This window comes from Neoarius graeffei, chromosome 4 (genome assembly GCF_027579695.1).
Source record: "Neoarius graeffei isolate fNeoGra1 chromosome 4, fNeoGra1.pri, whole genome shotgun sequence".
NCBI classification, from domain to species: domain Eukaryota; kingdom Metazoa; phylum Chordata; class Actinopteri; order Siluriformes; family Ariidae; genus Neoarius; species Neoarius graeffei.
This window is the reverse complement of record NC_083572.1, coordinates 92,417,915-92,434,838: the sequence shown is the minus strand read 5'-3', so window position 1 is coordinate 92,434,838 and position 16,924 is coordinate 92,417,915. Positions and strand designations below refer to the sequence as shown.

The following is a 16,924-nucleotide window of genomic DNA, read 5'->3' as shown; positions in this document are numbered from 1 at the left end:
TACTTATTTTCCAATGGCCATAATTGAATATCCTGTTCTGGAGAGGACATCCCCTTTAACAACATTCTTATGTATGTATCTCAACCATGCATTTGAATGCGATAGTTTCTCATTGGTTTTATATTGTTGGGCCCTAATTAATCCAGTAAGAATATTTCTCCATAAAACTGAGGTAAGTTTTACAGATTATCCTAAGTTCTGGAGAGGACAGATTTTTAACGCAGATTCTACATCAGGATTTCGAATAGCTGAAAAACTCACTACCTGCTTAATAACAGTTCAAATTGAAAATGAGGTGAAAACAGTGATGAAAAACAATTTCTTAAATGTTATTCTAGACTGATAATGCACAACACATTATCAGTTACTCATGTTGTTCAGGAAAGGACAATCACTTTATTTGTTTTAACACGGAATGCCATGATTCAGTTAAATCACCATATCAGCCAAACGAATTTACCGATTTTCATGAAATTTGGAATGGACATTTCTTGACTCACCCCCTATATAAGGAAACAGCATGCTCAGCCATGCATGGGACAGAAATTATTTAATACTCAATGCAATATTTTAAAATTTAATTTGGGACTGCAGATTCTGTCAAAAACATGTTAAAAATGGCTAATATTTCCACAATAATGATAGGATGGAAGAACCACTGACTGTGTAGCTTCTTTCTGACCCTCAGACAAAAACAGTGAACAAAAGTGATACATTATGTCACATTTAGTTTACTTTTATGACCCTAGAAGCTAAACTTGAAAAAGGCAACCTTTGGTGTGAAAGTGCCCTAATGTGCATGAAATCGCTCGCTTCGCGCAGTCAGGCAGACAGAGGAAGTCCATGTATGCATGCGCAGGTTTACCTTCTTCTTCTTCTTCTTTTGGGTTTTACGGCAGCTGGCATCCACAGTGTTGCATTACTGCCATCTACAGGTTTACCTTTGATCATGCACTGACAGTTCCATCATTCTGTCACTAAACGAACAGCTGATCACACCGAGGTGCTCGCTGACCGCCGATATTTATTAGTTTGGTCCTGCGTTTCCTTTCCTTCGTATAGAACATAACGTCTTTTCTTCTCGCTTTCCATTACTGTCATCAGTCTTTCACGTTTCATTCGCACACTCACGCCCTCCATTTTTCTCTCCTGTTTCAAATTTGTATCCCACAATGCCTTGCGCGAATGGGGAAAGCCCACCACGTCATGCTTGACGAAGTATCTTGTATTGGGTCATGGTGAAGCAGGAAAAAATGGCAGAGAATTTAGGGCCACGTGGCGCTAAATTCGTTAATTGTTCTATTAAAAAAATGAATAAAATTGGAAGTCTGTGATTCAAATTCAGTAGCTTTCAGTCCACTAGACAAAAATAATTGGTTGTCAGGGAAAATTCTTTTTATGACCTACACTTGAAAAATCTGAAAGGTAGTCTACCTTTAAAGTAACCGTAACCTCAGCATGGCCTGTAAATCATCAGCATGCACGGCTGATGATTCAGTGTCCTCTCCTAAAATAGCATTAAAACTTTCAACAAGTACCAGAGCAATTAAGAGTATGCCAAGACTGACCAAATATACTTTTAGGAAATTTTCCAAATTGGTAAATGTAACCAACGCAAAGTCACAAAGTGACATATGTGGTAGTATTTGCATTAAAGTGGTAAATACCTTGTTTGCATTGCTCGCCTTATTGACCATCACACTGTTTGCGAGGGACCTCTATGAACTTACTTGTGTTGATGCTCAGTAAGCAGCACTTTTTCTTGCTGCTGGTTAGAGTTCTACAGTGCTGTGAGTATGGTTGAGTGGTTTCCTTTGCTATTCCATCCCAGATTGGGATCATCCTCAGCGCTATCTGCACAGTGTTTCACATCTTCTATCGTCTGACCACATAGTGGGTTGAGGCCACATACTGCTAGAATGGTTGAGCAGTTTTCCCTTACCATGTGCTGATCACTGTTTAGTTTGGACCTCTTTGTGGATGCCAAGTCAACACATTGCCAATTCTCCCTGGTCAAGCTGGACAGCACACTTGAACAGGATGTAGTGGTCCACAATTGGCCTCATCATCTTCTAAACACCCTTCTTCTTCTACCACTGATTGCACAGAATTCAACAACTTGGCCACAGAGACATGTTTATGGCCCAAAGATGGCAGGCAAGACCCCGGTTTCCATTGCTGCTTTTGCTAGTGCTCAGGACCTTAGCAGTCCTAAACTGACCTATGACCTGTCCAAAATCCCATTGTGGGAGCTCCACTATAGGGTCAGGGCTCAACATTAACAGTAGTCCGACTGTCCGGGACAACCAAATGATTGGGCCAGAAAAGTGAAATCCACATCTGCTTGTCCAACGGGACGAGTTGAATATTTGTTGAAAATCACTATTTTTTCATAATTATTCAAGAGTTACATCAATAAACTTCCAACAAACCTAGTTCAATCACCTCAGTGATCCGGCTGTGTTATTGTTTATGAAACTCCGGGGAAGCCGAGTACAGCAGCTGTGTGTGTAAAAAAAATAACCACGTCGTAAAATCTAATTATAGATTATGAGACTTTGAATTAATCAAAATTGGAGCAATGACGATCAGATACGGGGCGGCACAGTGGTGCAGTGGTTAGCGCTGTCGCCTCACAGCAAGAAGGTCCTGGGTTCGAGCCCCGGGGCCGGCGAGGGCCTTTCTGTGTGGAGTTTGCATGTTCTCCCCGTGTCCGCATGGGTTTCCTCCGGGTGCTCCGGTTTCCCCCACAGTCCAAAGACATGCAGGTTAGGTTAACTGGTGACTCTAAATTGACTGTAGGTGTGAGTGTGAATGGTTGTCTGTGTGTCAGCCCTGTGATGACCTGGCGACTTGTCCAGGGTGTACCCCGCCTTTCGCCCGTAGTCAGCTGGGATAGGCTCCAGCTTGCCTGCAACCCTGTAGAAGGATAAAGCGGCTAGAGATGATGAGACGATCAGATACCTCAAAAAAATACATATCTTTGCTGAATCTTCATTTCTTTCGGACGCTCGTTGCATTTTTCTTTTGTATGGTTCACATTAAACATCTCAAACGTCGTAAAATATTTTGCAGGAATTTTACACCAGTGCCGAACACTGGTTATGGTTTGTTTTCATTCACAACGTGATTCTGTCGCCCTCATCATGTCCAGCTTGTTTTGTTTTCTTTCAGTTTCATTTCTTTAAATGAATGTATACTTCAAGTTTTACTGGATTAATCAAGATTTAACTTTATTTCCTACAGAAGCTTTGAATTTGGGTGAGTCTGACTCTTAAAGTGCATATCACGGGTAAATTCAGGAGCAAGATCAATGTAATTCTATTTTATATTAAACTTTGGTCAAATATCTGTTACATTCTGCATTCTCTGCAATTTTTTTACCTTGCACAATACCAGAAAAATTCAGTTGAAATCAAGCCATTTGAGGTGAATTGGTCCGCCTCTGAAAAAACTTGGCATTTGGATTTCCCGGCAAACATTGATTTTTGTGACGTCGCGTGTGGGACGCCTCCCTCTGAATCCTACGTCAGCGCTGGTTTGTTTATGAGAAAATGACTTGGTGGTTTTCTGCAAATTTCTTCAACGTTATCGCGTAATTATTAAAATGGTTAACAGATGTATTGTAGGAAGGTGTAGCAACACCAATCTTGATGGGATTAGTACTCATCATTTTCCAAAAGACCGGACAATGAGAGAGAAATGGGAGCGCTTGAGCTACACAGGCTGTGCACTGAAACCGTGCAAGCTCTCGCAGCTTGCTGGCGTTTCCGCAGGTAACGTCACGAATTTGTCTCCAGACTCCCTTGGGATTTCTCCAGACGCATTTTGTTATTTTATTTTTTTTCTGCTGTAGACAGATGGCCTTATGCAAAATTACCCTTCTGGATGAGTGTGTAAAGGGACATACTTTCATATAAAAAAAACACGAAATTGGTCCAGAATATGCACTTTAAAACTGCAGATCAGGTCGTGGGTTAGAACAAGACACGCACCATAATGGGGCACTGGATAGTTTTTCTTTATTGTTCCAGTTAAAGTTTGAGTTTTACTGAAAAATTATAAATCATTAAAGCATAATGATTATCATAACTATACCTGCTTTTTGATAAACATTGGTCACCAGTTTCCTTTCATTGAACTAGTAAATACACAGGAATAAAAAGGTTCTGGTCAGGACAAGTGAAAAATCTTGTTGCTTGTCCAACTGGACGAGTGGATAAATGTTGAGCCCTGAGGGTCTTATGGCCTTTTCTTATGAGCCTATGCAAAGTAGGAAAACCGCATGCTCTGGGGATAAGCTTCTCATTACAAATTGTGGTTGAATCCAGGATTTCAGCCCAAGGTTATATCTCCCAATTTTGTAAATCTATCAACTGTCCTTGCATTATAAAGAACATTCCTTCTTGTGCCTGGAATGTACCCTATGGCACTATTTAGACAAGGGCCATTCAATCCCTAGAGCTACTCTATATCTCTTTTGAAGGTAGGACAATAGGGACTCTTGTCTAAACTGAGACTGGCCCGCTGGTTGGTGGATGTCATTACAATGGCCTATGTGGTCTGGCCACCCGGCTCCTCCTGTTACAGGCCATTCCTGGTAAAGAAGTAACTTCTGTGAAATTAAATACTAAGGCTGATGATACATAGGGCAACTTTTTGGGCAATGTTGCCGGCCAATTGCGCTTCGACGCTTTCCCATTGAGATTAGGGAACATAATTTCTATCTGAACGATTTTGATCGTTTTGGGCAACTTTTTAAGATCATTCAATCAGAGTGCTAGCAGCAAATCACATGACCACCTGAGAGCTTCTGAAATTTTCAACAAGGAATGCGGCGTCTCCAGCAGTGGAGCGAAGAAAAAGAGAGACGATTTATATCTTTTTATGCCAGTAAGTTGTTCTGTGTAAACCCAAAGTTGTGAATTTACCTCATCAAATGCTTAGAAAACCAACAGACATCTCTTTTTATGTGCTCAGGTTGGAATTAAGGCATTGATTTTTTTCAGCTAAGTGTAAACTGCTGTTAACTAACCACCGCTCCAGAGAGACTGAATGGGATTTAGCTAACTAGCAGTGTTTTTTGCTAACATAGTTAGCTGAAAGTTATCGCTAGCTATGTCAGGATAACGTTATTTCTCTTGTGTCAAATTAAAAGTGATGGACAGCTCATGTTTTTTTTTTTTGTGAGTTGTAACAGAGCTTGTCTAACTTATTGTCTGATCTAATTCACATATAGAGCACGACTACTTGTGGAACCCAAGGGTGAAACAGTACAAACTTCAGGATCTAAAAAAGAAAGAAAGTCTTTCAGGAGCTTTGTCAGTCCCTTTCCCTCCTCAGCAGCATCTCCTGTTTTCTTTTTTGCTGAGATGAGAAACAATTATGTTTTTGCAATCCATGTGGTTTTTTTTTTTTGGGGGGGGGGGGGGGGGGGGTTTCACCTTTATTGGATAGGACAGTGTAGAGACAGGAAATGAGCGGGAGAGATTGGAACATGACCTTGGGTCGGAATCGAACCCGGGTCCACGGATTTATGGTATGGCGCCTTATCCACCTGAGCCACGATGAGCCCCCAGTGATAGCAGGCACTGTCTGAAGGGGTTTATCCTGTTGAAATATTGGTTAATAAATAAATAAGTATGTCTCCTGATCTGAACCCAATCGAACACCTATGGGAAATTCTGAAGAGACAAGTTGAGCATCACTCTCCATCCAGCATCCAGTCACTAAAAGGGGTCATTGTTATAGAATGGAAAAAGATTGATGTTGCAAAATGTCACCAACTTGTTCATTCCATGCCTAGAAGACTTGGTGCCATCATTAAAAATCATGGCGGCCATACAAAGTACTAGATGTAGTAGTTTTTGTTGTGGGGTGTACTCATTTTTGCACCACCCTAATTTGAGTAAAACTGAAAAATGTGTAATCTAAGTTTATATTATCAACCTTACTTTCACGTTATAAGTTAAACAGATGTTATATTAAACTTTGTCTTTTCAACATTTTGGAAATTGTTTGTGTTCATTGAGATATTGTTTAAAATGTTACTTTTCAAAGGAGGTGCACTCATTTACGCCGAGCGCTGTATACTGTATCACAATGACCACATTTCAGAGGGAACTAAATTTCACCGATTTTCTGAAAGTGAAAGGTCATTTAGCTTTAAGTGTCTGGTTTGGTTAATGACTTTTTCTGAGTATGCAAATTTTTTGAACTCAACTATATATTCAGTTTAATTCCATTTTTTAATTTCTTAAAGTTCATTTTAGGCACAGGCAATGTTTATAATAGTTCCATAAAACAGCCTCTCTGCTCTCGGATTCTAATCAGCCACCGGTATTGCTAGTTACAGCTTTGGCCTTTTCTGATGACAGTCTGTTCCTTAACCTCATACTCTTTCAGGAGAACAGCTCCCAACAGTGTACTTCTTATACAAAACTGTCAGCTATGTGACCTAATAATCCATATTCCACTCTTCTATTCATTTCAGATGAAAATGGCAAACTGTAACTGATATGCACAGAGGCACACACTGAACTATTCCAGAGCTGATGAATATTATTGCTGGGTTTCAGTCACGTGACTTTTCTTAGCGGTTTTACCAGAAGTGAAATAGCTGGCGGTCTAAACGGCTGCCGTAGTGCAAACAACTAGCGATAACTTATTAGAGTACGCTTGTAATCTAGAAGCCGCTGCTCGCTTTAGATACATTCAGAAGATTGCTATGTGCAATGGAATCGACCCCTACAGTCTGGGAAAGAAGGATTTGTCATACGATCTCGAAAACTACCCTTCAGTCGAGTTCCCCGACATCTCGAACTATCTGGTGTTGCAGACGTCCTTCTACACCGCAAAACAGATGAAAGCGTGGAAGAGTATGGAGGCTTACAACTTTTTTGTATGTGGCTGGGTAAAGGACCTCGGGATCAAGTCGCTGCCGAATGAATCCTGTATTGTTTTTACCCGTGCAAGTATGTTTTTTTAAAGCTTTTCGTTTGCGTCTTTACTACGAAGCGCTGCAAGTTAAAGTGGAAACAAACAAAACAGTTGGCTTGATTCTCACTTGTGTTGGCTCTTACTGTATCTCTCAGGTAAATCATTCACAAAGATCATCAGAAACCCCTTTAAAGACCTGGATCTTAGTTAAACAAGACGGAGAAGTGATCACGGCGCATTGTAACTGTACGGCTGGGGAAGAATTTTGTCGCGACCTTCATGCATATGGACTTTGTGAGGAGTAAACAAAGAAACAGCTGGGGACTTTAGCGCTTCGTGACAAAAAAAGTACCATAAAATAACGACACACAGCAAGAAAAGTACTTGGAAAACAAGAAGGACATGGCTGAGAGGGAAATACAAACCTTTCACCAAGTGAAACTCGAGCATGCTTCGACTCGGCTCCCTTCGATTTCAGTGGGAGGTTCAAAAGCCACCTTTCTCGACGTCTTTTTGTGAAATCCTGTGTTCGTTCACCCTTTTTTATTAGTTCACAGGGAACACTGAAGAAATTTTTATCAGTTTCACAGTTTGATCGATTCGAACAACCTAAAACAACGCCAGCGTAAGGCATTTTTCATGCGAGCAATGCACCTTCTCCGTACAAACGCTCGGTCAACTGAGCTTTGGTAGACCACCAGCTAAAGTTCTGAATAACTAATGAGGCGGATGTGACATCACGTGAAACCCAGCAATTCAGCAAAACTCCACTTTTTAAGATGTGCAGCTGAGTAGGAGGAGAGATGTTGAGATGAGGGAGGCAGGGAAAGATTGAGAGATTGAGAAAAAGTGCAGCACCTTACAAATTTCACACACTCCAAATTTCAGCCAATTACCATATACCAGGTCATGCATACATGATGTGAAGACACTTCAGCCTCAGCAATCAGCTGCCAAATGCCTTGCTTTAGGCTTATCGTGGTGATTAAGCTTAATTACAAGCAATTACAGCATCGTTAACATCAGACAACCGTCAGGCTGTTCATCAGCAGACCCCCAGCAGTGAGCATATGAGAATGTTGAACAAGTATTAGAGATGCCTTAATATCCCCAAATGACTACTACTGTGGATATTTACACAGATTTGTGACCTGTTATTATATTCTGTTCACAGTGTACCTGAAGATCTTGCGATGGAAAAGGTCACACCAGTACATCTTGTTTGTGGTGACATCCACGTCCAGTGCCACAGCGTTTTTCAGGGTGGGCGCTACCTGCATGTAGTCCCTCCTCACCAGGCCAATCCGCCGGATCTCATGTCGGTTGGTGAATATTAGGTATGGACTTTGTCCTGTGTGGAAAACCACAGAGACATGGCTAATTAGAATGGAGGAGGTGAAAATGAAGCTTCTAATGTTTCAGAGTTATGTCAACTGAAATACAGTGGTGCTTGAAAGTTTGCGAACCCTTTAGAATTTTCTATATTTCTGCATAAATATGACCGAAAACATCATCAGATTTTCACACAAGTCCTAAAAGTAGATAAAGAGAACCCAGTTAAACAAATGAGACAAAAATATTATACTTGGTCATTGATTTATTGAGGAAGATGATCCAATATTACATATCTGTGAGTGGCAAAAGTATGTGAAGCTTTGCTTTCAGTATCTGGTGTGACCCCCTTGTGCAGCAATAACTGCAACTAAACGTTTGCGGTAACTGTTGATCAGTCCTGCACACCGGCTTGGAGGAATTTTAGCCCGTTCCTCTGTACAGAACAGCTTCAACTCTGGGATGTTGGTGGGTTTCCTCACATGAACTGCTCACTTCAGGTCCTTTTACAACATTTCGATTGGATTAAGGTCAGGACTTTGACTTGGCCATTCCAAAACATTAACTTTATTCTTCTTTAACCATTCTTTGGTAGAACGACTTGTGTGCTTAGGGTCGTGGTCTTGCTGCATGACCCGCCTTCTCTTGAGATTCAGTTCATGGACAGATGTCCTGACACTTTCCTTTAGAATTCGTTGGTATAATTCAGAATTCATTGTTCCATCAATGATGGCAAGCCGTCCTGGCCCAGATGCAGCAAAACAGGCCCAAACCATGATACTACCACCACCATGTTTCACAGATGGGATAAGGTTCTTATGCTGGAATGCAGTGTTTTCCTTTCTCCAAACATAACGCTTCTCATTTAAACCAAAAAGTTCTATTTTGGTCTCATCCATCCACAAAACATTTTTCCAATAGCCTTCTGGCTTGTCCACGTGATCTTTAGAAAACTGCAGATGAGCAGCAGTGTTCTTTTTGGAGAGCAGCGGCTTTCTCCTTGCAACCCTACCATGCACACCATTGTTGTTCAGTGTTCTCCTGATGGTGGACTCGTGAACATTCACATTAGCCAATGTGAGAGAGGCCTTCAGTTGCTTAGACATTACCCTGGGGTCCTTTGTGACTTTACCAACTATTACACGCCTTGCTCTTGGAGTGATCTTTGTTGGTCAGCCACTCCTGGGGAGGGTAACAATGGTCTTGAATTTCCTCCATTTGTACACAATCTGTCTGACTGCGGATTGGTGGAGTCCAAACTCTTTAGAGATGGTTTTGTAACCTTTTCCAGCCTGATGAGCATCAACAACGCTTTTTCTGAGGTCCTCAGAAATCTCCTTTGTTCGTGCCATGATACACTTCCACAAACATATGTTGTGAAGATCAGACTTCGATAGATCCCTGTTCTTTAAATAAAACAGGGTGCCCACTCACACCTGATTGTCATCCCATTGATTGAAAACACCTGACTCTAATTTCACCTTCAAATTAACTGCTAATCCTAGAGGTTCACATACTTTTGCCACTCACAGGTATGTAATATTGGATAATTTTCCTCAATAAATAAATGACCAAGTGTAATATTTTTGTCTCATTTGTTTAACTGGGTTCTCTTTATCTACTTTTAGGACTTGTGTGAAAATCTGATGATGTTTTAGGTCATATTTATACAGAAGTATAGAAAATTCTAAAGGGTTCACAAACTTTCAAACACCACTGTAATTTAACCGAATACAAATTGCTCTTACATGAATACATGGTTTTTGCATCCATACACTCCTGCATATCTAGCTCTTACAGTACGGCTTTACTAGTGGAAGCTGAATCCTTTTCTATGAACAAGATGCTCATTTTGGTTCCAAGGGTGACACGTAATCTTGAGCTGATCCATTTCTAGGTCATTAAATTGACAAAATGCTTGTTTGTGTTTGTGTGTGTGTGTGTGTGCATGACACACAGCCATAGTGTCTAGAGGCAATTAGCCTGCGGTGTATGTCAGTACATGTGTGTCTACCTCCGCAAAAGCTAAATCCATGTAGTTTGGTGACTCAGTCATGCCACCAGACAGCAACAGCGTTTCTACTAAATTCACCTTCACTATACCCCGAACTCACACTCTCTGAACTCAGTTTCAGAAAAAGATACACACATTTTGTGCATTTTCCTTCCCTGGTTCTGTATCAACCATTCACTTTGTCACTAATGATCATTCTAAATCTGCATTATTAGAGTCTTTTCTTACTTCCAAGGACATGTTCCTCAATACTTTTTCCTCTCTGCGTTTTATGAAAAATCTCAAACCCCGCTCATGCTTTATAATGGTCACTACGAAGGTCAGGCTTCTGACAAAAGAAGGCTGGAGTCACTGAGTTAGCTGAGCATCAGAAAAGATTTCAGATAGAAGCCGAGAGTGAAACCTCAAGAAGGAGCGTAAACAATGTTAAATGCTGAATTACCTCATCAAATAATGAATAACGGTGAAAAAACGAAAAGGAAATCAGAACATATGGTACTTCACTCAGCTTGAGCTGAACTAGCTAAGATAACCTTTCAATGATATCGTTACTTTATAGCTAATATCGGAAAAGTATTATATTTATTATTATAGGTTTGTCTTAGCCAAGCAATCCATAATACTAGTTTCATGTGAACAGCAGAGGGGAACCGTCAGGGCCTTCTAGTCCTTCATATCCACATTTCAAATGTTATATTTAATTTCTTTCATTCCTTCATAATTTCATTATAATTATTCTCTTCTAATTCTAATTTGGCCTCATTTTCTATCAAATTTGCTTCAGAAATGAAAGGGTTACTGTCCTGAAAATATTAAAATCAAGTTATCCAATGAGATGCTTTTGTTTGTTGTCTCTTGGCTGAGAAGAGTTTCGAGCTGCTCACTCACTGGTTAGGACATCATTGCTGGGACAGAAGGCCATGGCAGTGTATGATTATAGGACGTGACAGATGAATTAACCAATCAGATTTTGATTTATAGTGGGAGGGACCAAAAATTTATCGCCCTTGGCCTGCTCGAAGGCCAACGCGAGCTTAACCGCGAGTAAACGTCGACAGCGCGGCAATGAAGTCACCTTCCAGCCGGTGTAGTGTTCATCAGTAGTGTTAATAAATGCTAATAAAGCGGTCAAGCCAGTGCTATCGAGAGCAAGTAGCACAGGCTAATGTAGTTACTTTATAGCTAATATTGGAAAAGTATTATTATAGGTTTGTCTTAGCCAAGCAATCCATAATACTAGTTTCATGTGAACAGCAGAGGGGAACCGTCAGGGCCTTCTAGTCCTTCATATCCACATTTCAAATGTTATATTTAATTTCTTTCATTCCTTCATAATTTCATTATAATTATTCTCCTCTAATTCTAATTTGGCCTCATTTTCTATCAAATTTGCTTCAGAAATGAAAGGGTTACTGTCCTGAAAATATTAAAATCAAGTTATCCAATGAGATGCTTTTGTTTGTTGTCTCTAGGCTGAGAAGAGTTTAGAGCTGCTCACTCATTGGTTAGGACTTCATTGCCGGGACAGAAGGCCATGGCAGTGTATGTTTATGTAGGATGTGACAGATGAATTAACCAATCAGAGTTTGATTTATAGTGGGTGGGACCAAAAATTGATCCCCCTAGGCCTTCTTGAAGGCCAACGTGAGCTTAACCGCAAATCGGCGCCGTCAGCACAGCAATGAAGTCACCTTCCAGCCGGTGTAGCGTTCATCAGTAGTGTTAGCGAATGCTAATAAATCGGTCAAGCCAGTGCTATCGAGACCAAGTAGCACAGGCTAATGACCGAGAAACTAAGATTTCTGTCTTCAGACTCTTCTTCCACGCTGCACGCTCGCTACAGTATTTTTCACTCAGACTTAAGTATTCATTTCCCTCTGTAATTTACTGAGTTACTTTTAAAATCAATATGGACAACTACACACAACAGAGTGACCTGGCAGCCTGCCGCTAATCCCTTACAAAATTCTTTGCCCTGTTGCTTTTTTTGCTGTGTCTGGCTAAGTTTTGGCTGAGCTGAAGTCCCAGCTCTAATAGCAATGGTTCGCCACTCATGAACAGCAAAAAAGATAAACTAGCTAACTTTAGGGTGTTGAGACTTTGATTACATAAAACTACTTCTCTAAAATACTGCAGTCTCAACACACTAAAGATAGCATGCATGCCAAATGTTAGCGATCTAAGGTGATAGAGGTACAGTATAGCGCACAAGAAAATCATTACTAAAATTTGGCTGAGCAATCCGCATATAAATCTGGTTTTTGGCTTGGAAGGTTTAGTACGGATGGTTCAGCAAAGTCAAGCTAACTAGCTAACATTTAGTATGCTAGCTAGCTTTGGGGTATTGAGACGGCAGTATATCACAGGACTAATTTTGTCCTGATTTTGTGCTCGTGAAATGTAAATGGCTGTAACATATAATTGGACAATAACTTGTTTTAATGACCTTCACTACTGCTTTAAGAACTTTGCCAAATACTCTTTTAATAGTCCTTCTTTCTTTTGTCAGTTTTCTTTTCTTTTTTGTGTGTGCCTGACTTATACGTTATCTTATCAAACTTGCATGAATGAAGGTAACTAATAATCAGAGACCCTTTACATACAGTTTGAATTGTCTGTAATGAGATCATTGTTACCTCCGGAAAATTGTTGGAGAAGGTTATGCTTTCACCTCTGTTTGTTTGTCTGTCTCTTCCCAATGTAACTCAAAAAGTAGTGAATGGATTTTGATGAAATTTGAGGAAAGGTGGGCCATGGGCCTGTCAGTAACAATAATGAAAATTAGAGTTTGGAGCAGCATCCAGATATGGCAACTACAGACTACACTTCCCAAGTGCCACCGTGCCCCTCCTCTCTGGAATTCTGAAGGCGCACCTGTTTCCCATTCCAGAAATGATCCCTGCTACTTAAACACAGCAAACACACACTATTATTACGAAGTATTGTTCTGTCTCCGTACCTGCTCATACCAAGCCGTTTACTGATTTCCTGACTGCCTGTGACTCTGACCTTGTTTCCTGTTTACTTCCGACTTTAAACTCTTGTTGTTTATCTGATAATCTGTTTGCACATCAACTGACCCCTGCTCAACCCTGACTACATCTTTTGGCTCACACTTTGGATTTGGCTTCCAGTTTGCAACGCACCCTCTCTCCCTTGCGCCTGCATCTGTAAGTGCCTGCACCCTGACAGGGCCAAGGAACAATTGATTAGATTTTGATGCAAATCTGGATATGTATGTGGATCCTGGATTTTTTTTTTTTTTTTGTCTGTTCCCAACATAACTCAAAAAGTAGTGAATGGATTTTGATGAAATTTGGGGTACAGCTTTAGTATTATGCTTGGTTCAAGAGATTTGATTTTGATGTTGATAATGCATGGCTTGGTGGTAGTATGCATTCTACCAAGTGCCATTGTAGTTAATGTCTGTAATTAGCCACAAAAGTTTCAGTGGGTACAGAACCATAACTGAAACTGGAGAGTTGAAACTTGGGGGGGGGGTCGCCTGATCGTTTTCCAATGTTAACTCTAAAGTTTTGATGAATGTGTACCAATTGTAGAGTCAGATTCTTGTTCTTGGTGGATGGGGTAGAACCCGGTGTGGGCATCTGCTGCTGTTTGCCATCAAGGTTCAGAGTGTTGATCCTTTTCTACTCACCATGGTTGTAAAGAGTGGATAATTGGTAATTTAAGTTCCTGTCAGCTCAAACCAGTCTGGCCATCCTCCTCTGGCTACAGAACTGCTGCTCACTGGAAGGTTTTTTTTTTTGCACCATTATGTGTTCATTCTAGAGATGGTTGTGTGTGAAACTCCAAGGTGATTTGCAGTTTCTGAAACACTCAAACCAGCAATCCCAACAATCATGCCATAGAGATCACATTTTTCCCCATTCTGATGTTTGATATGAACATTACCTGGAGCTCTTGACCAGTATCTGCATGATTTTATGCACTGTGCTGATTAGCTGAATGAGCAGGTGTACAGGTGTTGCTATTAAAATGTCCGCTGAGAGTAGGTCTAAAATGCTCGTGTGTCTGTGAATGTGCTAAAAGCTGGATAGCAATGGCTTTTTATCCGAAGCAGTGCTTGGACAGCCAAGAAAATAGGGAGGTTTGGCAAGCAGGTGGTTGATTGCCAAAGGTAGAACAAGTGATGAAGGATGAAAGAGGAAGAGGAAGGAAGGGGCTGCGTGACACAGAAAAAGACGGCGAGCAATATAAATCCTGATAGAAAGGGACAGATGGTGAGAGATGTACAGCAGGTGCAGCATGATTGTGAAAGAACATGTAGAGCATTCAGGTCTGATGGTGATGGAAAAAGATGAGGAAGGCTGATAGATGGGGTTTTATAATTCTTTCTTCTTCCTTTCCTCGCTCCCCAGCAAGCTGTTAATATCTCAGCTTGTGATCTCACTAAAGCCAAACTGCTTTGGTTGGCTCACAGAGTCTCCAGCGAGTGACCCTGAAGCCACGACTCAAATTGGGAGGCCTTGCTGTAATAGAGGGGACTTGTGGGAGAAGAAACATTTCATTCCACTTCTCCTAAGTCCCTCATGGGCCACTGCATTACAAGCAAATATTTTCATTTTCAGCCTGAGTTCGGGATTCAATCATTTCCCCCATCTGCTGGATTTGTTGTCATCAATCTGAACAGCCTCATCTAAGATGTATGATGTGGCAAGGAGAGAATGAAAGAGAGGGAGGAGAGAAGGAGTGGTGGGGAAGGGGTGGAGGCAAATCCCTCAAACTTGTGCTGAGAAGAGATGAGGATAAATAAATTGTAACATCATTGATGCAGCATCATCACTATTGAATGGACTGCATTAGATCAGTAAGTGCTCTCCATCATTCACTTAATGTGATTTATCACTCCGTGTTCGGTCATCTCGATGTCTCAGTGCTCCGGAGATCTCATCCCTCTGTATTCTGTCTCCATCATGTCAACAGATGGAGCCTTGCCTATCAGAGCCCATGAATGGGGTGGGCCAGGGGGTGGAGCATTCGTAATTCAATCACAGTGCAGTGCATCACTTAATTTTATCACTCTGCCATGATGACAAGAGGAATTCTTTCTCTCTCAAAATCATTTCATTTTCTATTTCTTCTTTATTCCCTTTGCTATCTCTCCATTATACACACCGTCCATTCCTCTCTCTCTAACACTTCATCTACCCATCCATCCATCCATCCATCCCTCTCCCATCTTACATTTCTGTTCTGCATTTTTCATTTCCCTATTGCCACTTCTCTTCCTGTTTCCATTTTCCCACTCTTGAGTTGTCTTATTTATTCCATCTCTTCATTCATCCCTCTATCTCTTTTTCCACCCTCTTTTAACTTCTCCAGCCATCTCCCATCTCTTCATTTCCGGTTGAGAGTACGCTGTGCACGTTTTGGCTGCCGCTTCTCACTGAAGCGTTTTGTTTTTCTTTTTGTGATTGTATGGTTTGATGTTTGTTCTTTGTTTGAATGGTTTGTCTGCCGGTTGTGGCGTAGCTCCAGACCCAGTTTTGGGCGTTGGTTCGCTTCAGGCCTTGTTCCGCCATGGGTGATGCCTGTGCTCCTCGCTATGGACTGCAGTGAGCTTGTTGCTCTTTTTAACATTGGGGTTGTCCAGCGCTCTGTGCAACGGTTCTTTTGTGCTCACTTTCTGGATCCATGGCGAGGTATTCGGAGCGATGTTGCCCGGTGGCTGTGCAGGTGGTGTGGGATATACCTTCGTGTGACTTTTGGTGGGACTGTGAGCAGCTATGCCAATGGAATTACATCTTGACCCTCTTTTGGTGGACGACATTTTTTTTTTTTTTTGTAATTGTAAAGCGGGTGGCACGGTGGTGTTGTGGTTAGCACTGTTGCCTCACAGCAAAAAGGTTCTGGGTTTGATGCCAGTGGAGTTTGCATGTTCTCCTTGTGTCTGTGTGGGTTTCCTCCAGGTGCTCCGGTTTCCCCCACAGTCCAAAGACATGCAGGTCAGGTTAATTGGTGGCTCTAAATTGACCATAGGTGTGAATGCGAGTGTGAATGGTTGTTTATCTCTGTTTCAGCCCTGTGATGATCTGGCAACTTGTCCAGGGTGTACCCCGCCTCTCATCCATAGTCAGCTGGGATAGGCTCCAGCTTACCTGTGACCCTGTAGGACAGGATAAGTGGCTACAGATAATGGATGGATGGATGGAATTGTAAAGTGACCCTGGGTGTGAGAAAGGTGCTATAGAAGTTAAACTTATTATTATTATTATTATTAATTCTTAGTTTTCTCCATCTCTCCATTCATTTCTCTCTTCAATCTTTCCTCTGTATAGTCTTCATTTTCCATTCTCTTTTTCCCCATCTCGCTTCCCTCAATCCATATTTCCATTGGTTCATTTCTCTTTATTGAGATTTTGTGATAGACCAACACAGAGTAGCACATAATTGTGAAGTGAAATGAAAATGATAAATGGTCTTCAAAATTAAAAAAAAAATTAAAATCTGAAAAATGTGGTGTGCATTAGTATTCAGCCCCCCCTGCGTCAATACTTTGTAGAGCCACTTTTTGCTGCAATTACAGCTGCAAGTCTTTTGTGGTATGTCTCTACCAGCTTTGCACATCTAGACACTGAAATTTTGGCCCATTCTTCTTTGCAAAATAGCTCAAGC

The 16,924-nt window shown here is 41.2% G+C and overlaps 1 protein-coding gene across 1 annotated transcript in view; it reads right to left on the bottom strand.

Moving 5' to 3' along the window:
- lrp8 (low density lipoprotein receptor-related protein 8, apolipoprotein e receptor) overlaps positions 1-16,924 on the bottom strand; it is a 685,503-nt gene that overhangs the window by 105,229 nt on the left and 563,350 nt on the right. Inside the window, exon 11 of the mRNA XM_060920013.1 lies at positions 8,119-8,290. Coding sequence (XP_060775996.1) covers positions 8,119-8,290 — 172 coding nt within the window. The remainder of the gene's footprint in view (positions 1-8,118; positions 8,291-16,924) is intronic.